The sequence below is a fragment of the Protopterus annectens genome, chromosome 6.part0, assembly GCF_019279795.1.
Source record: "Protopterus annectens isolate FY-2018-M chromosome 6.part0, PAN1.0, whole genome shotgun sequence".
Lineage (NCBI taxonomy): Eukaryota > Metazoa > Chordata > Ceratodontiformes > Protopteridae > Protopterus > Protopterus annectens.
This window is the reverse complement of record NC_056737.1, coordinates 613,671,795-613,695,517: the sequence shown is the minus strand read 5'-3', so window position 1 is coordinate 613,695,517 and position 23,723 is coordinate 613,671,795. Positions and strand designations below refer to the sequence as shown.

Here is a 23,723-nt window from a genome sequence, read left to right as displayed (position 1 = left end):
CAATACTCCACTCGGGCATTATAGATAAGCTCACCAGCTTAAATATAAACCCCTATGTCACTAGATGGGTTGCAAACTGGCTCAAGGACAGAACCCACATGGTTAGAATTGCTGGAGTCATGTCAGACTCCAAACCAGTTACAAGTGGCATCCCACAAGGCTCAGTCCTGGGACCTCTCTTGTTTGGTATATATTTCTCGGAGGTACAGGCCAACACGGAAGGACTGTGGCTGAAGTTCGCAGATGACTGCAAACTGGGCGCCATAATCGACTCTCCAGCCGACACAAGCATCCTCCAAAAGGGCCTCATAGAAACAGACAACTGGTGCCAGAGCCATGGCCTCAAGCTAAACGCCAAAAAGTGTATAGTTATCCTCTTTGGCAAAAACAAAGTGCCCACAAATTACCACATAGGTGGTAATCCATTAAGTACAGAAGAAGTAATTAGGGACCTGGGGACCCAAGTTGATAGCAATCACTACGTGGCCAAAGTGGTTAGAAAAACATTTTATATAGCCCACCTAATCATGAAGGGATTCACATCTAGATCAGGGGAGGTCATTGTGCCTCTTTACTCATCCCTCATCAGGCCCATAATTGAGTACAATGCCCCTTTCGGGATGTACCTTACCAGACACCTGCAGCAACTGGAAAGACCCCAAAAATACCTCACCAAGAGGATCACAGGGCTCAAACAGATGCCATATGCTGTGCGGTTAAAGAAACTCCAGCTCTACTCAGTGGCATACCGCCTGCTCAGCGGCGATCTGTGCCTGACGTATAAAGCCATGTCCAACCCGGAATTAATGGACATGCTGCACCTCAGAAAATCCAAATTCCATCAAGCTACGCGCTCGAGAGACTTGAACCTCAGCACTGAAATAAATAGGACATGCTGGAGGGACAAATTCATAACCCAGAGGCTCCCTTCACTCTGGAATAAAATCCCAGTCCAGGTTAGGCAGAGTCCCTCATTGACTCTCTTCAAGAGGAATCTTGATGAGTGGATGGGAGATCGTAGGTTTACCCCGGGTATCACTTCTGTGTCACTGTTAGACAGAGGCACAGTATACTAACCTCGAAAAAGGGCATAGCAAAATTAATTTAAAATGGGTGGCGAAAGCCAAACACACTCTGGCTAGGCTTATAAATGCCCTAGAGCAGATAGCCTAGTACAAACCTATGAACCATATTATCTAGTGCTGTGTGTGTTATCTAAGTAGTGTCAACAGAGTGACATGCGGCTTACTAATGATCCCATCACAGCTGGAGGCAAATCAAAACAGCCAAACGTATATTATGCAAAAGCAAATGCTTTCCTGGTCACAGTCAAGCAACTGATAAACCAGAGAAACAATAATGGTTTGGGAGAGCTATTTTAATGGAAAAATTAAGATCCAGTCATTACCTGCTATTCAGCAACAGCTGTGATGGTACTGCAATATAGGTTTTACTTTCCTTTTGTAGAGCTCAAAGAAAATCATCAGTGTAGGCTTAAACTGTCGCCAAACCAGAGCACTTATATGCAGCTTCAGAGTAGGCCAGCTACAGCGGGCAGCAACTTCATGCTGAGTCATGCAGTAAATAGCAAATAAATAAAACAAAAGAAACAAGTGGACTAACTGTCATACAATTTGGAATAACCAATGGTGCTCAAACATGTAGAAAATGGAAGCAATTAACCTTCTCTCACAAGAGTTGCTAATACAATTTCCAAGATGCTGCTGAATACCTGGCCCAAACAAACTGTTTTAGTTAAAGAAAAATCCACTCCTGTGTGCCATTCACAAATACAAGCTAGTGTTAACTCTTTAATCATCTAAGGTGCTGTTGTCCTCTAACATTTCTTCTAAAGGTAGAGAGGTAATTGCCAAAGAAAGTAAGGTAGAGTTTGAGAGAAATTAAAGTATGCAGAATACAGGTTATGTTGTTTGTCTTTCGGCTTTTCCCTGTTAGGGGTCGCCACAGCAGAACTCCCATCCGCTAATGATTGGCAGTTAGTTTTTATGGTGTTGAGTTGCCAGCCCGACGCCCACTTGACCGCGGGGGGGTGGGTCATGCAGACTCCACACACAAGGCACTCCCAACACAAGTTTGAATCGAACAGGAGAACCTCTTGCTTTGAGGCAACAATGCTACCGCTGCACCATCGCGGAAGTAGCATGCAGAATACAGGTCATAGTGTATGAAAATGAAGAACCAGTCTGTTCAAGGCAGGCAAGGTTCTGGAGCAAAAAGTAGTCAGCTAAAGTAAACATCTAAGGTGGTGGTAGTGTATTGTAGGTCTTTTGGCTGATTAACTAAACTTCTTAGTGAAATGATCTGTTAGTGCAGTTGAGAGTACCTCCTGATTCAGGAGCACAGAAGGTTGGTTTGTTTCCATGAGATGTAATGATATGTGGATTCTTAAATGCATATTGAATATGACTGGTAACTGAAGCATTTGAATCATGTTAATATGTACTAAGCATTCTTTAGCATGTTTCTAAGGAGCCCAAGAATTTTAACATCCAGGTATCCAATAAAAGGGTAGTGTTCTTGTGACTTCTCATTACTTTGTGGAGGAATAAAGATCTCCTAAAAGGTTTAGGTTAAGTGAAATGGTATTGGTGGAGAAAAGTCAAAATAGTGTCTAGTTTTATGTGTAGTCCTACTATGACTTCAGAAGTTAGTCCACTAGGACCACTTGCTAAAATTGGTGCATATCACAAACAAGGATGAAAGAGTGTACAGAGATGAGGTGGCATCTCTGATCATTTGGTACGAAGGGAACAACCTTGACCTGAATTTAAGCAAGACCAAAGAGATTATCATTGACTTCAAGAAAAGAACAAACCACCCAGTGCTCAGGATCAATGATGAGAGTGTGGAGAGGGTTAAGAGTACACAATTCCTAGGTGTACACATATCAGAGGATCTCACGTGGTTGGGAAACACCAGCCAACTTGTCAAGAAAGCACACCAATGCCTCCACTTTTTAAGAAGGCTGAAAAAAGCTAAGCTTCTCTTCATCTTCTATAGAGGTGCAATAGAGAGCATCCTCACCTGCAACTTCACAGTGTGGTTTGGAAGCTGCACAGTTACAGAAAGGAAGGCGCTACAAAGAGTGGCGAGGATTGCAGAGAAGTTAACAGGTTTCAGTCTTCCATCAATACAACATTGTTATTCTGCAAGAAGCATCCAAAAGGCCACCAAAATAATACAAGACAACATGCATCCTGCGCATGGACTGTTTAAGCATCTGGCATCGGGCAGGAGATATCGCAGCATCCACTGCAGGACTACAAGATTCAGTAACAGTTTCTACTCTACAGTGATTAGACTTCTCAACTCAGGTACTAGTCCCAAGGGTCTGGACACACAATAAGTCCGTTTTTATTTATTTGTGCAATATACACTTACATATATTCCAAATAAGTGCAATATTTATTTATTATAGCCATAGTATTATTTAACTCACTCAAGTGCAATATTAGACAAATAACGTAGGCATTTCAATCTGTAGTTTGTTTTGTTTTACTTTAAATAGGGTAGTTAATTTAACTTAGGGGAGGGTATTCTTTTTGTATATGAGTGTTGGTGAATGTCTCTGCTTTTTCTTGCATGTATTGGGAGTAGTGTTGTATTTGTTAGTTATGTTTATTCGTCTACTTGTATATGTTGTTTCACTTTCCTTTTTAATCTCAAAAATTGAGCTGATGCATGAAATTTTGTTTAGGCTACACATGTGTAATTATAAATGACAACAAAGTTTACTTTGACTTTTATATAAAGTTATTTTTGACAAGGATTTTAACCTCTTCACCAGCCCATTTCTTAACCATATTCAGATATTTCTATTATGTTAAGAGTATGATTTTGAGATCCAGGCCTTAAACTCGTCCAGATTTATTATTTGTGGATTCACTGCCAAGGTTCAGCTAACTTTGCTTTTACTTGTAGTTCTTATTGTGTGTGTGTGTGTGTGTGTGTGTGTGTGTGTGTGTGTGTGTGTGTGTGTGTGTGTGGTTGAGTGATGAGTTAAAACTAGGGAAGGTATGTGTGTCACCACAATGAAGAGTAAAGACAATATTGTATGTTTATCATGTTTATCTGTAAGCAATCTTTTTTGAGTTTGATCACCAGCTACTAGTTACTGGTTGCATTTCCTGCTGAAGTAGGTGAATCAAATAGTAAGGATTAGCAAGAAATAAATAGCTTCTTCTGGGAGTTGGAGGAGTTAAGAAGATGAGCAAAGACTAGTCTGGCCTTAAAGTGAAGTAATAAGTCTGACCTAGCATGTTATTTCATATTGTTTTAATAAAGACACTGGGAGCTCCTATGCAGGGAGATGGTGCTGCAGCTTCTGATATATAAAGAACTTTGGTCAGAATCTGAGAAAATATGTAACATGCCTTTATTGACATGTAGTCCACACCTCTCAGCTGTCTAGAATTTTGCCTGGCATCTTTGGTCTGTTTCTAATAACATTTGTGGTTTTCTGGAAAATCACTGAGGACTGACATCACTAAATAATGGCATTAATGACATTTGAGTTTCAGACTTCATATCCTTTAGAAAATGCATGCTAACATAAATCCTGTTATTCTAGCAACTTTCTAAGTTCATAAGAGCAATATTTAAAATCTGTCCCTATTTTTTGACTTTTGTCACTCCATTAGTTTAGGTTTTGCCCAGATTTCTTGTGCTAAGAGTTTGAGGTAAGATGTAATCCTAAAAAATAACATTGTCAGAAGCATGAGTAGGCGAAGGAGCTGGCTCAAAGTAAGATTATTAGGGATGACTGCGTAAGGTTACATTACTGTATTGACTGTTCTGAGTAGGAATCTAATTAGGATAAGTGAGAATATGGATAAAGAAAAACACTTGTGAGCATAAAGAAAGGGAGGAACCTTATAATCTAATAATGTGGGCATTTAAAATTAATTCATGTTAGGACCTGGGGATAAGATGGAATTAGGGGCCCAGCAACAGCTCAGCATCAAAACAAACGGCAGAGATAGCACAATATCCAAAGATCTTAGGTAAGTACTATTGCAGGTACAGCTATACTAACTCAGATGGGAACCTGTCAGCTATTTGAGCATTCTTTCAAGTGTCTGCTACAAAATAACGTAACTGAAATCCACTTTTCAGCACCAGTGGTGTTTGACATTTACTCCGGTGTTGTGTTGCCATATAACTGATATATAGTTAAGTATGGAGCTTGCCCCCCCCCCCAAAAAAAAAAACAGTTTGAGGTTTGTGGAAGGTGTCTTTCAACAAGTTCTTTTTGAGACTTTGGCACTTTTTTGCAATATGTTGGGCCACTGCAAACAACTTCAGGCCCTTCCTGTTCTTGCAGTCTTAATCTCCACAAGTCCCAATCCTGGCACCTCCCTGATGTGACCCACACCAGGATTATCTCCCTTCTGGGATAGCACCAGTGCATGGAATTCTCCTGCTTCATGACAGTCTAATAGGGCAATAGATGTGCAAGCACGTTGAGCGACATGAGACAAGAAGGAACCTCCATACTGTGACTTAAAATGTTTTGTTTTTTTTTTTTTTTTTTGTAAACCTGAGTCCCACCTTTTGTGCTAATGACATCACTAGGTTAGGCTAGCAATTTGGAGTAGATTGAGAATGCATCTTTCAGTGACCCATTGGGTAGCCACACCTATTCTGTCCTCCTGGCTCCTCCAGCCAGACATCATTCATCTGAGTGCCAGGCACTACCTGAGCCATAAAGAGAGATGTCAGTCACAGTCCTGCCCCTAGGACAGGCATTCCCATCTTCCCTGTCCCCACTGCCAGAAGCCTGAGCCACTAATCAAACACTGATCATATGGGTCATAGAGTTTTTTATCCCTCTGTGTCAGTGTCTTGGCTAGGGCCTCAGCACATGGTAAAAAAGTTCCTTCAGTGGATCAATGTGATTCCAACCAGATATGCGGAAATAAAACTACTGAAAGTATTTATAAATTGCCCACTATTAAATCACCCTTAGTTGGTAACTGTTTACTGGTTAAAGTGCTGCTATGAGTGCAAACCTCTCACTTCTGTTCATTTTGCTCCTGTAGACACTGAGTTCGGTTTGTACAGCATGTGTTTAGATACAGAGGAGAGTTCATTTATGTTAGCAACCACTTGCTTCACCATCACACTGATTAAGAACCACTGCCCGTCTAGTTCTGCAGATTAGCAGCAAGTCTTAATTCTTCTGACATTGTGTGTGTGTGTGTGTGTGTGTGTGTGTGTGTGTGTGTGTGTGTGTGTGTGTGTATATATATATATATATATATATATATATATATATATATATATATCGCTTCACTTCAGAATTTCGAATTACTGAAAACTCGAACTTCATATGGTCGAGACCATATGATCGAATTTTCAAAAATTCGAAATTCCAAAATGAAGTAAAAAAAAAAAATACCCAAACACATTGTTTCTGCAGGGGGGCAAGCCCCCCTGCACCCCCCACACCCCCTACTTAATATATCAACTCAGAGATCACGCTACAGTGGGGAAAAGGGAAATCTCCTGTTCTGTGCTTCTGATTTCCAATTTCCTTACTATAGTGCGATCATGGAGATGGCATATTTAAGTAGAGAGGGTGCAGGGGGGCTTGACCCCTTGCAGAAACTATGTGTTTGGGTATTTTTTTTTTTTTTTTTTTTTAATTTCACTTCAGAATTTCGAGTTTCTGAAAACTCGATCATATGGTCTCAACCATATGAAGTTCGAGTTTTCAGTAATTTGAGATTCTGAAGTGGAACCATTTTATATATATATATATATATATATATATATATATATATATATATATATATATATATATATATATAAATGAGTCTACTTCATAACATTGAAATTTCATAATGATTAATTTTATAACATTGAGACCAAAACATCCAAATCCCAAAATGTTGAAAACTCAGAACATTGAAAGTGTGCTTCATAACACTGCAAACTACAGTGCATATATAAATAACATCCTCTCCACCTATAACAACACCTAACTACAAACACACATTCTACTATGTTTCTGTAGGGGAGAAGCCCCTGCACCCCATGTGGGTTCTGCTCACTTCATAAATTAAATATACCAACTCCAAGATCGTGCTGCAGTGGAAAAAGGTTAGGTGGAAATTAACTTTTTTCCACTGTAGTGTGATCTTGGTGTTGGTATATTTAATTTACAGGGGGGGGGTTGGGAGGCAGAGGCCCCCACGTGGGGATTGCAGGGAGGTTTGCCCCCCTACAGAAACATAATAGATAGTGTGTTTGTTAGGTGGTGTATGTGGAGGGAATCTTATTTACTTGTGCAAAGTAGTTTTCAGTGTTATGAAGCACACTTTCAGTGTTTTGAGTTTTCAGTGTTTTGGGTTTTGTGTTTTGAAATTTCGATGTTATGGTCTCAATGTTATGAAATTCAACGTTATGAAATTTCAATGTTATGAAGTAGACCCATATATACATATATACACATATATATATATATATATATATATATATATATATATATATATATATATATATATATATATATATATATATATATATATATGTATCATATATATATAGATATATATATATATATATATATATATATATATAGATATATATATATAGATATATATATATATATATATATATATATAGATATATAGATATATATATATATAGATAGATAGATATATAAAAATCAGATGTGGCAGAATCCATGCTTCTTTCCATTGTTATGCCTTTGACTTCCACAAAGCGCAACATATTCAAATATTTATTATGTGTTATCAGATTGCATAATCTGAAAATGCAAGTAACTAAAAACATCTGTTTGTTAGACCATAATAACAAGTAATTGTAGTAGAGGAACTTTAAAACCTCAATTCCAACTTTTAAAAAGATCAGTAGAGGCATGTATATGGAGCCCATAGACTTTGTAGTTTTCATTTTTAGCTTAAACGTAAGTGCTTTACTTAGGGATACAGATGACCAGGCACAGCTAGCATACATGAATTCGTATGTTTTTAGTATTGTAGTAAGGTTCATATATATGATCCGCAGTAGTGGTGCTGCGGTAGCGTTGTCACCTCACAGCAAGACGTTGTCCCATTCGATTCTCAGCTAGAGCATCTTCTGTGTGAAGGCATGCGTGAATGAGCGTGCCTTCGTTGAAGGTTGTGCGTCAGGGCTGGTAACTCGGCAAGTAAAAATCTACTACCAAACATTAGCGAATCGGAGTTCCGCTGTGGCGACCCCTAACTGGGATAAGTGGAAAGACACAACAACAGTAAGGTTCACATACAGTGCCTTTTGACATACTTCACAGATGTATATGGTAGTTACTAGTTTTTTTTTTTTTACAATTGCTAACCAGTCTCACAACTCAAAAACATATATTATTCTTTTTCATATCAACACAGTATTTCTGCAGTTCTGTCATGACACAGTCATGTAGTTTCAAGACAAGCAGGTGATGGTCACTAGGAATTAAAGCAAGACAAAATGTCTTTAGTTCAACTTAAGAAGAAAGCACTGCTGGTTCATCAGATAGCATTTTGTCAGTTGTTTCTGCAACAGAGTGGGCCAACTCATGCCTTTGACATCAAGGGTGAGACAACAGAAATGCACTGTGACTTGAACTCTTCAGTACCTCTTGGGCCTCTAGAAAAACACCAAGTTCACTGTTTTATCCACCTGTCTGCATGAGTCTACTTTAGTGGATGATCCAATGCCATTAGTTGCAAAACTATTGTTTTTTCCACTGCTTTGTGGGTGTTGCTTTACTGCATCTGAGGATGTCATGTTCTCTAATAGCAGATAATGCACTGCCACACTTAAATCTTCATTTTAGGATCTCTTAGATGCAATGCAAGTGAAAACCTATTTTACACAAATCTTCTCAAACTGTATCAGTGCTAAATATCCTTCGGGCTTTGAGATGCAAGTCCTTCAGGCTCCAGTGAGAGAACTGAGCCAAGGTTTGGTATTGAGCAAATATAATGTGCACACTCACATCTACGTAGCAGAGAGAAATGTGGGTCTAGCAGTAGGTCATTGACAATGCCTGGCATCACCCTCACAGCTATTCTCATCTCAGCAAAGGTGAAAGTGCTTGTTCAGTCTCTTAGCTGATATTTCTGTCCCCTACTGATGATGTAGATAAGGGTGGCAGACTTCGTGAAAGTCTTCTGAGAATGGGGTACAGTAGAGGTAATCCAGCTCATCACAGTAGACAGTACTGTGCTTCCACATCTTCTCCTTGGTACAGCACAGCATAGGCAAGCTGCATCTTACCTTCCTCATAGGCCTGACGGAACATGTCCTAACCAATAATGTCTTTTTCTACCAGGATACATGCTATTCGCAAACTAAGGGCACAGCCATGGGGGCATCTTTTGCCCCCATCTATGCTGACTTATTTATGGCCTTTATTGAGGAACAAATTATCTATGACAACAGCCATAACCTGTTCCTGGATTAAATTGACATTTGAAGACGCTATTTGGATGATTGCTGGATGGTGTGGAGGACCGATGTGGATTACTTGATGGAGTTTATATCTTATTTGAATGAGAACAAATGGGGCCTGCATTTTAGTCAGTTATCATGCAGATACTATTACTTTTCTTGATGTTCACATCAATAGATTATCAGATAACACCTTAAGTACGCAGATTTTCAGAAAGTATCCACAATTTAATACTGTCCTCCATGCATCCAGCTTTCATCCTCCTCATATAGCCAAAAATATCCCTAAATCCCAATATATTAGAATGAGGTGGATTTGTTCTCATGAATCTACTTTTCAAGAACATAGACAGGATTTGACATACAGATTCAAATCTAGGGGATATCATATGGGACATGTTCTTCAGGCCAGCAACTGGGCAAACACACTGAAGAGGGATGATTTATTGATATACAAAACACATGTAGAACGGAACCCACAACCTATCATATTTATTACCACATATGCAAGGAATTCAGATGCACTTATGAATAGTATACACAGACATTGGCATATACTGCAGTGTGATCATTATCTATCTAATATGTTACCAGATAGGTGTTTGTTTTCCTTTCGCAAATGTAAAAATTTGGCATCTTTTTTCAGTCATTACAAACATTCTTATGTTAGAGGTTAGTCTCAGGAGATACAAACTACCTTTACAGGTGAAACACTTATTGGATGTTTTCCATTTGGTCACTGTATACATTGTGACAAAATATCCAAGTCCAAACAGTTCACGAGTAAAAATTGTGGTATTGTGTATAATATCAAATTTTTTGCCAATTGCAGTAGCAACTGGCTAATATACTTAGCCACATGCACTTGTAGATCTTTTTATATTGGCCAAACACCCCGTCCGTTTAGGTTGAGAATTTCAGAACATATAAGTAATATTAAAAAAAAAATCCAGTAATGCATTATATAAGCATTGTATGGCAGATAAATCAGCCAAGTTTACATTTCTGATTACTGATTTAGTTAAGGGGAATAAATTAAACAAAACAGGTTGACATTCCATTTTAGATTCTAAAGAGATAAAATGGATTGTTAAGCAAGGTGGATTATTTCCACCTGGATTGAATGAGCAATTCTAAACAACCAATGGGGGTTTGTGTTTAATTGACATGCAGATATTATAAAACAGTATTGATTTGATTTTATTTTCACACTGATGAAGACTGTGTCTTTTACCAGCCGAAACCGGTCTGGGTATTTGTTTTTGATGCTGCACTAATTATTAAATCAGTTCAGGTTCACAGTTTGCTGGCACATTGTGTTTTTTGTGAAGCTGCATCTTACACTTTTCTTCTTATGTTGTGAAAGAGATTGTGTATATTTCCAACCTTTTCTTACTTGGTCACCATGTTCTGAGAAAAAAGACTGAACTCTGTCACCCATTGGTGAATTAGAAGGGTCAGAGAAGTACTCCTTGTTTGTGGCAGCCACCAGCTCCACCTTTAGGCCTGCCTGCATATTTAGAAACCACAGTATTTATGCTTATGAAACATCCAGATGATACTTCAAACATCATTGAAGCTACTAGAAACCCTTAGGTTCTCCATGATAATATAGTTTAGTACAGTCCCCCCACTCTGGTTATGAGCTCATCTATTTCATGTACCTGTTTGACATAGGTCTTATCCTTTTCTGTGATCAGACTATATGTATCTGCAGTTTCAGTGGATGACACTTTGAATAGGATGAAGCTGTGTCTCAGTACAGACTTTTGCAACTCAGTTCCTTAAGGGGAGTCTGCATGTTTTGCCATCTTTAAAGTACAGTCCTCCTTCTCTGAAGGGCCCTTTTCTCCTGAGGGAAATTCATTCTATGATTGATATGCTTAGTATCCGCAATTTAAATTTTCTACTTTGGCAGATATCAAGTTCCTGTTTTGAAAGCCACCATTTTTGGGTCATTACCTCTTTCCACCAACTGTTGGAGTTACAGGCCTAGACTTGTAGGGAACTTTATTTAGTCATTCATGAGGACTGGAGATTCCTTTGACTCAAGCCACATTTCCTCCCAAAAGTGATCTTTGATTGGTCATTGAATCAGTCCTGTTACTTTCTTCATCCTGGGACAAAATTCATGAGAGAGAGAGAGAGAGAGAGAGAATGAGAAGTTTCTACCTTTAATGAACAGCATCAGCACAGGTTTTACCTGAGGATGAAGCATGAGTTCTGGAGGATGGACCATTTTGTCATGTATTTGTTTCAGTTAAGTGTGGGTTATTTGTGGCTGAGCAAATCCTAGCCATATAACCTGCTGACTTCACTTTTTGTGGCCTCTTGTATCTAACAATGTGATCAGTCAGAGGTCAGTCCAATAGGGTTGTGGCTGCTTGGAGTGCCTGTTTCATGAATTTGTTCATTGAGGACTTCTGTGCCACAGCCACTTGAATAGCTCATGGCTTTGTCAGGCAGTACTACTTGTACCAGGAAACGAGAAGTAAGGAGTACTTTGGCACATTAATACTTCCGGATTCAGCCTTCTGAGCCTTCCTGCCCCCCTGCGCGCTTTTGACCATTCTGTCTCTTTGCCAACCTGGTAGATGTTTTCCAACTAAGTGGGAATCTTCCCACTCTTTACCCCATTATAGAGGGACTATTGAATAAAGATATAATAGGTATACAAGTACTTACCATAGCCTTCAAGCATGCCCTCTGCATTAGGCACTTATTACTCTCTCGGTGTTCCCCTGCTCACCATGGTAGCTAATTTTCTTGAGAGCCCTCTGATACAGGTATTTTCTAGCCCACTTGCTATCCTGTTGTATTTGGAGAACTTCTCTACCTACTTTGTGAATGGATGCTATGTTAAGTCAGAATTACATATACTTGTTTTTGTGGTTACTCACTTAGTTTCAGCAGGGATCCAACACCAAGTGTGGAGATAGGAGCTCCCACACAGATCCATTCCATGACATCACAAAATGAATTGGCAGAACATATGTGCATCCCCGTGCATGGATGTGGGCTAGAGAATACAAAAATCTTGAGCTGAGGTAGGGTCTTCATTAGAAGAAATCCCAACCTTCAGTTAATTAAGATACTGAAATGTGTGTCTGTGTGTATACTTTCTACATCCCCACTTTGTGTTCCCCCTACGTAATATATCTTCTAAATGTCCAGGCATTGATGGACTTCGGGTCTGGTTGTTACAGTTTCCTTTTAAATTTTATTGTAAAAGGTTTCTCAGTAAAGATGGCATAAAGTAACATGGGCTTTATATAGTATCACATGCTCACTAAAATTTAAGGCACATCAGCTTGAGATGAGAAATGTCTGACTGTTTGGAAAAACTGTTTCTGTCAGCAACTGATGGAGTTCCTTGAATAGCTACTGTGTTGTGGTGAGTAGCTCAATTAACTGTACTTCTGTCGAGGACCACTAAACAAGACTCTTTCCCTTGTGCTGATATTAAATTGAATTTGCATAATACTAACTTTATTCTGGTTAAGGGCTTGACCTTTTTTGAATAGTCCATACTTTTCTCAGCTGTAAATGATTAAGGGTGAAGCTGTTAAACATAGTTTCAAGTTCAGTGAATTCTACTCCTGCATTTTTTCAGATTCAAAGTCAAATTAACTCCAGGAACACAAAAGAAAGGGAAAGGTGGGTAAAGATTATATTTACATAAGCAAAATTAGTTGTAAAATTAGAAACTTTAACAATCTATTTCATTCTTTTCTTTCACAGCGGCTAAAACTGCTTTGAACTGTTTCATGCATTTCAAAGAAACATCATCAAGAGAAAAAGACTTATTTCGGAGTGTGAAGGTATATTATTACTACTAATATTTTCCTTTATTAATGTACTTAAAGTTCTCAGTTTTCATCACTTTACAGCTGTTTTATTTATAGATAACCTGTTTGTATATGGTACTCAGTAGCTTACTACTCTGTAAGACTTTCCAGAACAAATCCTGAACCAACGAGTCACAACTAGGATGGGAGTTTGGATGTGTTTGTTCCTAATTGTTCCTAATTAATTTTACTCTGTCTTCTAAGAGCATTAAACAGGTACCTCCACCAGTACTCTTCATGTTCTCTGGTATGATGTTAGCAATGACCAGCTCTTTATATGATAGTTTGAGCTTCCATTAATGTATTTCTCTACTTGTCACTGTTTTTGTAGTTTTGCATTGCTCTTTTTCGTCCAGTTATTGCACTGTACCACCAATTCAAAATAATGTTATACTCTTCACATCTGCAAAACACTAAGTGTTTTGCACTTAGTTACAGAATCTTAAGATCATCATGCTGACTTCATGCTGAGTGTGTCAGAAGAACAGAATGACCTAAGAATAGTGGCATTGGAATGTAACCATTTGAAATGGGTAGCAACAAAGCAGATATAAGGCTTATCTGTTGTACAATGAAATGCTCAGTAAAGCTGTCATTTTACACCTTTTGTGCTATATCCTTGAGCTTTTTGCCAAAAAATAAAAGTATATATTTGTTTGTGTATGTGTCTATTATATATATATATATATATATATATATATATATATATATATATATATATATATATATATATATATATATATATATATATATATAGGTCCACTATGTAATTTTGAAATACTGAAATCCCAAATTTCAGTATTTTGAAATTACAAAGCCGAAAACCCAAGCACAACTCACAATTCCGAAAACACACAACCGCGAAATTCAAAATGCCAAAACTACACTACACATACAGTACACACACAAACAAACACAAAACTATCCCCCACAGTCAAATAAATGCATCTACCTTGTAGATAAGCAGGGGGGCAAGCCCACCTATGGCCCCACCCCCCTACTTATATATTTTATCTGCGAGATTGCAGAAACAGAAACACAAACGAAACTCACACACACACATCTTACAGTGCCTCAACACACACATCACAGTCACAGCACACACTTACACACACTAAAGCCCCTAACCAACACATTTACACACACAAACTTACCTAAAGTTAACCCATACATCCACACAATGCACCAGCGGAGGTGGAAATTCAACATCTCCATGCTTTGGGATTTTGAATTTCGCATTTCTGCCGGTTTCGGAATTTGGAGTTTTCGGCTTTGTAATTTCGAAGTACCGAAATTCGAGATTTCAGTATTTGAAAATTACAAAGTGAACCCATATATATATATATATATATATATATATATATATATATATATAATATATATAATATATATATATATATATATATATATATATATATATATATATATATATATATATGTATATATATATATATATATATATATATATATATATATATATATAAAAATATATATATATTAAAAAAAAATATATATATATATATATATATATATATATATATATATATTTAAAAAAAATATATATATATATATATATATATGTATATATGTATATATGTATGCCCCCTGCACCCCCTGTACAAACTCCAAGATCGCACTACAGTGAAGGAAAGGGTCAATTTCCCTATCCTCACTATAGTGTGATCTCCGTTCAAAATAACGAATCCACAAGGGTGAATGCACACTAGCATTCGCCCTTGTGGATTTGTCATTTTTTCGAATTAAAATTCCACACCTCGGAAAATCGCCTTTCAACTTTTCTAGTCGCATGACTGACATGCAACATTTTGATTGTACACCATATATATATATATATATATATATATATATATATATATACATAGAGAGAGAGAAAGACACACACACACACACAAAAGTATTATGTTATATCAAAATATCCTAAAAGGAACCCTTTTACTTTCTCCTGTCTGATCTTTGCTGTTAAGCTAATGCAGGCAGTCAGAATCACAAAACCTCATGCCCAGTTCCATAACTCCAAGTCTCACATCAAGGTCCATATGTGGTCCTATCATCAGCATAATTTAAGAAAGGTATTGCATTATTGACAGTCTCCTTACAAGGAATGCATGCTCTGTCTTGATTTGTGAAGGGATGTGGCATATCTATGCTTGACCACACACCAAGAACACAACACAAAAGTGGTTTGACTTTTATGTACAACAAGGTCCAGTCCTGTACTGAGTGCTGATGTGATGAACACAGTATTCTGGGAGCACTTTTACCAGATTAGATTAATAAAGTGAACTACATAGGTGTATGTACAATGCTTACCTACAGCACTAGTGCACTAGATAGTACATGTACTCATAAAAATGGTCAGAAACACCCATACTGCCATGTATATGTGTTCAGTCATGTGTTTTTGCCATACTTGTTATCGCAGTGGGCAGTGGTGGTGGTGCAACAGAATTCTTGATTGTCCACAGTGATGGCCAGAAGTCATTCACAAGCATTTCTCGCTCACCATGATTGAGGAAGATAGCTCATTTGCATATACGTGAGGGAGATAATTTGGTATATTGTTGGCTTATATTGATGGGGCTTACTGCTGTCACTGTGGCATGAGGGGACTATGGGTGTAGTTGCCATGCAGTGATTATGTGTATTTTACTTTGCTTCAAAATGCAGCAGTCACATGTATATATATATATATATATATATATATATATATATATATATGTATGTATATAAATGTTGCTTATATGGTTTTTCTATGTACTTTTTACCCTATGCTTACTAACCATCATGCCTTTCCTGATTGGGCTAGAGCATATTTGTTAAGCTTTATTCGCAAGACAAGGGTGAGTACCATCTTAGGGGGACTGTCATTCAGACAGCCATGTAGGGTGGTTTGTACCTTTGCTAGTATCCTAACACTGAGAGTGTATAATGTAGGTCTTAACTCCTTCCTTGGGCAGGGGACAAATTTCCCCATGCGCATCCAATGAGTGCTACCATGTAAGCAGCTGGATGGCTGAATGCCATCCCTGGGACCACCATGTTTTCCCCGCTGTTTCCCTGAGAGTTGTTGTGGCATTGGACAGCACCAGTCCACTGTCCTCCCTGTCTGGATGAACACATCCATCAAGTTCAAAATGACAATAAAAACAAAACACATAAACAATGCTTTTTTTTTGGCAGGGGGCCTTGCTTCCACCCCCCACTACTTAAATATACCAACTCTGAGATTACACTACATTGAGGAAAATGGCGATTTTCCCTATCTGCAATGTATGGCAATCTCCGTTCACGCTGTTTGAACTTCCAAAATGGCGGTTATATGGTCTCAGCCATATGACGTTCATCATTTCGGCAGTTTGATCAACTGAAGAGAATACACACACATATATATATATATATATATATATATATATATGTGTGTGTGTGTGTGTGTGTATGTATGTGTGTATATATATATATATATATATATATATATATATATATAATCTGCGTGTGTGTGTGAATGTATATATTTATATATATATATCTGTGTATATATATATATATATATATATATATATATATATATATATATATATATATACAAACAAAACCAAGAGAACACTAGGAAAGAAAATTATCAAAATAATAAAACTTCTGAAGGTATCTGTAATCTGTGGAACGTAAATAAAGTTAACTTTCCAAAACAATCATCAGAAATAATGCAGCAAGTAGAACCAGTAATTGAGCGCTTTTGTTCTTTATTTAAGAACTTCTTCAGAATAAGTAAACTGTGCAATTTTCAGAGTTAAAACAGTGTAAGTAAACAATAGAAATAACAGTTCAGCCCCTTAAACCATGACGAAAGAGTAACTATGAAAATTTCATTACTCATACATATGTATAAGGTGGGTGTACATCAACAGGAAACCTGAGTAGCAAAAAGTCTGTCTGATTTAATATATATAAAATATTCAACAAATAGGTAATACTAGCGAATTAATAAGTAATTAGGAAATGAACAGCTCAAAACAATATATATAAAACTGCACTCCTTAATACATAATAATGGAAATCATTTCTCACGCGTGTGTGTGTGTGTGTGTGTGTGTGTGTGTGTGTGTGTGTGTGTGTGTGTGTGTGTATATATATATATATATATATATATATATATATATATATATATATATATGCTTCTTTGAAGCGGTCACCAAAGCCATAGATGAGGGTAAGGAGGTTCACTCAGCCTATCTATATCTCGCCAATGCTTTCGACACCGTCCCCCACTTTGGAATTATAGATAAATTCACTAAACTATGTATAAATTCCTATGTCACAAGATGGGTTGCCAACTGGCTCACTGACAGAACCCACACTGTGAAAGTAGCAGACTCCAAATCCGACTTCAGATGAGTGACAAGTGGAGTACCACAGGGTTCAGTCCTGGGTCCTCACCTGTTTGGTATCTACTTCTCAGAAGTACAGGCTAACACAGAAGGTCTTTGGTTAACGAAGTTCGCAGATGACTGTAAACTAGGAGCCATAATCGAAACTCCTAACGATGTGGGCATCCTACAAAAGGGCCTCACTGAAACAGATGCCTGGTGTCAAAGCCATGGCCTCAAGCTCAATGCCAGAAAGTGTATTTTCATCCCTTTTGGTAAAAACTCTGTACCCATGAACTACCACATAGGCAGTAGTCTGCTTAACACCGAAAGTGTAATAAGAGACCTTGGGACACAGGTGGACAGTAGTCTCTCCTTTGATAATCACATCGCCACAGTAGGGAAATCCTTCTATGAGCACACCTCATCAAAAAAGGTTTCTCATCCCCTCTACTCATTGCTCATTAGACCAATTATACAGTACAATGCCCCTTTTGGTATGTACCTCACAAGACATCTGCAACAACTAGAAAGGCCGCAGAAATACCCCACAAAGAGGATTACCGGCTTCAAACAGATGCCCTGCGCAGACCGTCTCAAAAAGCTCCAGCTTTACTCCATCGCATATCACCTCTCAGAGGCGATGTCTGCCTAACATACAAAGCTATGTCAAACCCAGAGCTGATGGACATGCTTCACTTAAAGAAATCCCAATCCCTCCGAGCTACACGCTCTAGGGACCTAAACCTTGTCACCACAATAAACAGAACATGCTGGAGGGATAGATTCCTGTCCCAGAGACTTCCCATACTCTGGAACAAACTACCTATCTATATCAAACAAAGCTCCTCATTAGCACTCTTCAAGAAAAATCATAATGATTGGTTGGGAGATAGGAAATTCACCCCGGGGATCACTTCTGTGGCTCTGCTCGACAGGGGCACAGGAAAATAATTTTCTTGGGTGGCGAAAGCCAGTGTACCTTTTTAGCTAGGTGTATATAGGCCCTAGGGCCAGTAGCCTAGGACCTACCTATGACATATATATAAGCTGCAAAATGAAGAAAGAACTTTACACTGACAAAAAAAAACTTCTACAGCTATATGAAAAAACAACACCAGAACCAGTAATTGAGCGCGCTTTCGTTCTTTTAATATGTAAAAACTTCTTCAGAAATAAGAAGGTACAAAGAAAATCAGTAAATATACTGGGTGTGACAAGGATTGACAGGATTAGGAATCAGTATATTAGAGGGTCAGCTCAGGTTGGAAGGTTTGGAGACAAAGTCAGAGAGGCGAGATTGCGTTGGTTTGGACATGTGCTGAGGAGGGAAACTGGGTAGATTGGGAAAAGGATGCTAAGGATGGAGCTGCCAGGTAAGAGGAAAAGAGGAAGGCCTAAGATAAGGTTTATGGATGTGGTGAGGGAAGACATGCAGGTGGTTGGTGTGACACAGCAATATGCAGAGGACGGGAAGAAATGGATACAGATGATCCACTGTGGTGGCCTCTAACTGGAACAGCCAAAAGAGAAGAAAGAAGATGGCAATAAAGCAGTAAAAGAGTAACAGCCAATGAAATAACCCTAGCCTTCTTTAAATATGCACATATTATATGGTAATGAAGTGACCTGAAAAATCATGTACAATATACAGCATACAGCAAACCAGTGAAAAGTGAGTCTGTCATGTGAACTCAGGTAAGCCATTACAAAGCACATTTTAAATTGATATCATTCAAACCAGGAGCTGAATCTTCTCCCAGCAGAAGTTGACATTTGAGTTCCTTAACCTCCAGAAGAGTAGCATAGTCACCCAAAAACAGTTCTACTTGCTCTAATACTAAAAATGGAAATTTTTCAAAATTAGTACAAGTTAGCGAATGTCTTGCTAGTGCATTTCGAGAGTCAGAACTTCTGAGAGCCCCAGAGTATTCTTTCATTCTGTCTGACAGTTTCCTGCAAGTCTTTCCCACTTAGAAATAATAACAGGAATTACAAACTGCAGCATAAACCAGATTAATGGATGAGCAGTCATAATGATGGGAAAAATTAACTTTATAGTCATTGTGTACAAACGTGTAGCACTTCCCTTTGAAAATAAGCTTGCAACGAACACATTTGCCACACTTGAACATGCCAGGTGGGTCAGTAATGTTTCTAACAGAATTTAACACCAGTGCTGAGTCTCTGTTTTCAAGTCATTTTCTAATTGTTTTAGTCTTTTTATATGCAAACAATGGAGAATCCCATAACATGTTAGACAAAGTCTGTGAACTAGTAACAATGTTCCAGTTGTGAGAGATGACATCCCGGATAAATTTCATATCCCTGCAATTAGGTAACGGGAAACTCAATGTCCTGTCTGGAAAAGCAGCAGTATTATTTTGTTTAGGTGTAAAACCGCAGTGAAGAATGGGCTTTTAATTTACTCTTGCACAGTACATTACATACTTTTTTGCAAATGAGACATTAGAAACCTATTACAAAATCAAAGTTCTTGCACTTGGTATAACTTGAGTCATGACCAACGGTCTACTTTGTGTGAATTGACATCTGATAAATCATTAAGAATTTTGAAAGCAGACAAGGGAACAGGAATTGTTTTAATGGAACAGTCCCGGTATGTACATACTGTCCAGAGGGATTTGCAAAACAGCCAATACTACAGACTGACCACTTTGTTTGAGGCGGATGTTGCGTTCTCACGGATTGATGATACGTTGGCTACACTGGAAAGAGATGGAACAGTTTCTTTGGCTGAGGCTCAGTTTATGTCGGTTAATGGTCCAAGTCTGGGAAGGTTCTTCGGCAATCTTAAGATTCATAAGGATTGCTGTAACCCCCCTTTCAGACACATTGTCTCAAACAGAAAGACGAAAACTGAGAATATAGCTGAGTACTTGGACTGGGTTTTGAATCCTGTAGTGCAACGCATGCCTTTCTACATAAAGGATTCATGGCATTTCTTACATGAACTCTTTCTACAACCTCCAACTGATATGGACACGATGTTCGTCACCATTGACATAGAGGCTGTTTACACTAGCATCTGTCATGAGGAGGGATTGCAGTATTTGCAGTCTTATCTTGGAAGAGCCACGAAATTTTCACGAGTAAAAGTTGCTACTATTTGTACTTTATTAACATTGGTACAGGAAAGTAATTTTTTTCATTTCAATGGGATGGTATATAAACAGGTCAAGGGGGTTGACATGGGATCAAAGCTTTCACCAGCATTTGCGAATTTAGTCCTTGCTGCCTGGGAGACTAGCACGCTTACTCATTTACCAGGCTTTATCTACACTAGACTGTATAAAAGATATAGTGATGATATCTTTTTTGTCTGGCAGGGCTTGCTGATACACTTGCATGATTTTGTTGATTCCATCTCCGAAAGCATTCTGTTTTTAAAATTCAAAATATCTGGAATTGGTAATTAAGTGAATTTTTTGGATACTGTCATTACACTGGATTGTCTTGCACATACATGGGACTCCAATATTTATTGGAAAGATACTTTCCATAACTACCTCCATTACACCAGCATGTACTCTGAATTTATTAAAAGGAATTTGGTGCGTGGCCAATATATTAGACTGTCACGGATTATCAAACAGGTTTTAATTTCATTAATGAATGTGCTTTTCTAATTTCTTAACTTTTGGATAGAGGCTACCCAAACTCTTTACTTGATACTGTGCTGCAAGATGGTATTAGAGGTTCGCCATTTGAGGTTTCCGCCTATCATTTCCCATGGTTTCTTTACAGAGCCCAATGACATTGTGGATCAGAACCAGCCCCTTACTAGTACCAATCCTCTGTCTGCACAGCACCACACCCCTTCTGCCAGCTTAGTACAAGTTAGCGAATGTCTTGCTAGTGCATTTCGAGAGTCAGAACTTCTGAGAGCCCCAGAGTATTCTTTCATTCTGTCTGACAGTTTCCTGCAAGTCTTTCCCACTTAGAAATAATAACAGGAATTACAAACTGCAGCATAAACCAGATTAATGGATGAGCAGTCATAATGATGGGAAAAATTTACTTTATAGTCATTGTGTACAAAAGTGTAGCACTTCCCTTTGAAAATAAGCTTGCAACGAACACATTTGCCACACTTGAACATGCCAGGTGGGTCAGTAATGTTTCTAACAGAATTTAACACCAGTGCTGAGTCTCTGTTTTCAAGTCATTTTCTAATTGTTTTAGTCTTTTTATATGCAAACAATGGAGAATCCCATAACATGTTAGACAAAGTCTGTGAACTAGTAACAATGTTCCAGTTGTGAGAGATGACATCCCGGATAAATTTCATATCCCTGCAATTAGGTAACGGGAAACTCAATGTCCTGTCTGGAAAAGCAGCAGTATTATTTTGTTTAGGTGTAAAACCGCAGTGAAGAATGGGCTTTTAATTTACTCTTGCACAGTACATTACATACTTTTTTGCAAATGAGACATTAGAAACCTATTACAAAATCAAAGTTCTTGCACTTGGTATAACTTGAGTCATGACCAACGGTCTACTTTGTGTGAATTGACATCTGATAAATCATTAAGAATTTTGAAAGCAGACAAGGGAACAGGAATTGTTTTAATGGAACAGTCCCGGTATGTACATACTGTCCAGAGGGATTTGCAAAACAGCCAATACTACAGACTGACCACTTTGTTTGAGGCGGATGTTGCGTTCTCATGGATTGATGATACGTTGGCTACACTGGAAAGAGATGGAACAGTTTCTTTGGCTGAGGCTCAGTTTATGTCGGTTAATGGTCCAAGTCTGGGAAGGTTCTTCGGCAATCTTAAGATTCATAAGGATTCAGTCAACCCCCCTTTCAGACACATTGTCTCAAACAGAAAGACGAAAACTGAGAATATAGCTGAGTACTTGGACTGGGTTTTGAATCCTGTAGTGCAACGCATGCCTTTCTACATAAAGGATTCATGGCATTTCTTACATGAACTCTTTCTACAACCTCCAACTGATATGGACACGATGTTCGTCACCATTGACATAGAGGCTGTTTACACTAGCATCTGTCATGAGGAGGGATTGCAGTATTTGCAGTCTTATCTTGGAAGAGCCACGAAATTTTCATGAGTAAAAGTTGCTACTATTTGTACTTTATTAACATTGGTACAGGAAAGTAATTTTTTTCATTTCAATGGGATGGTATATAAACAGGTCAAGGGGGTTGACATGGGATCAAAGCTTTCACCAGCATTTGCGAATTTAGTCCTTGCTGCCTGGGAGACTAGCATGCTTACTCATTTACCAGGCTTTATCTACACTAGACTGTATAAAAGATATAGTGATGATATCTTTTTTGTCTGGCAGGGCTTGCTGATACACTTGCATGATTTTGTTGATTCCATCTCCGAAAGCATTCCATTTTTAAAATTCAAAATATCTGGAATTGGTAATTAAGTGAATTTTTTGGATACTGTCATTACACTGGATTGTCTTGCACATACATGGGACTCCAATATTTATTGGAAAGATACTTTCCATAACTACCTCCATTACACCAGCATGTACTCTGAATTTATTAAAAGGAATTTGGTGCGTGGCCAATATATTAGACTGTCACGGATTATCAAACAGGTTTTAATTTCATTAATGAATGTGCTTTTCTAATTTCTTAACGTTTGGATAGAGGCTACCCAAACTCTTTACTTGATACTGTGCTGCAAGATGGTATTAGAGGTTCGCCATTTGAGGTTTCCGCCTATCATTTCCCATGGTTTCTTTACAGAGCCCAATGACATTGTGGATCAGAACCAGCCCCTTACTAGTACCAATCCTCTGTCTGCACAGCACCACACCCCTTCTGCCAGCTCCGTGGTGAATTTAAGCTTCAGACAGCTTCGCAACAATGCTGAGATTGAAACTGTTTCATCTCAAAATTCTGTGACTACGGACTCAAATTCATTCAGCCAGCCAGTTTCTATAGACAGACATCTTAGCTTCCCTTTGCCGATCTGTAGAGATCAAGCTTCTATAAGGGATGTTATTCTTAATAACTGG

The 23,723-nt window shown here is 38.2% G+C and overlaps 1 protein-coding gene across 1 annotated transcript in view; it reads left to right on the top strand.

Annotated features, from left to right (window-relative positions):
- The window catches only part of NEMF (nuclear export mediator factor), a 1,922,187-nt gene that overhangs the window by 1,766,770 nt on the left and 131,694 nt on the right, over window positions 1-23,723 (top strand). The window contains exons 31-32 of the mRNA XM_044074284.1: window positions 13,076-13,119; window positions 13,204-13,283. Of these exons, the coding sequence (XP_043930219.1) occupies window positions 13,076-13,119; window positions 13,204-13,283 (124 nt within the window). The remainder of the gene's footprint in view (window positions 1-13,075; window positions 13,120-13,203; window positions 13,284-23,723) is intronic.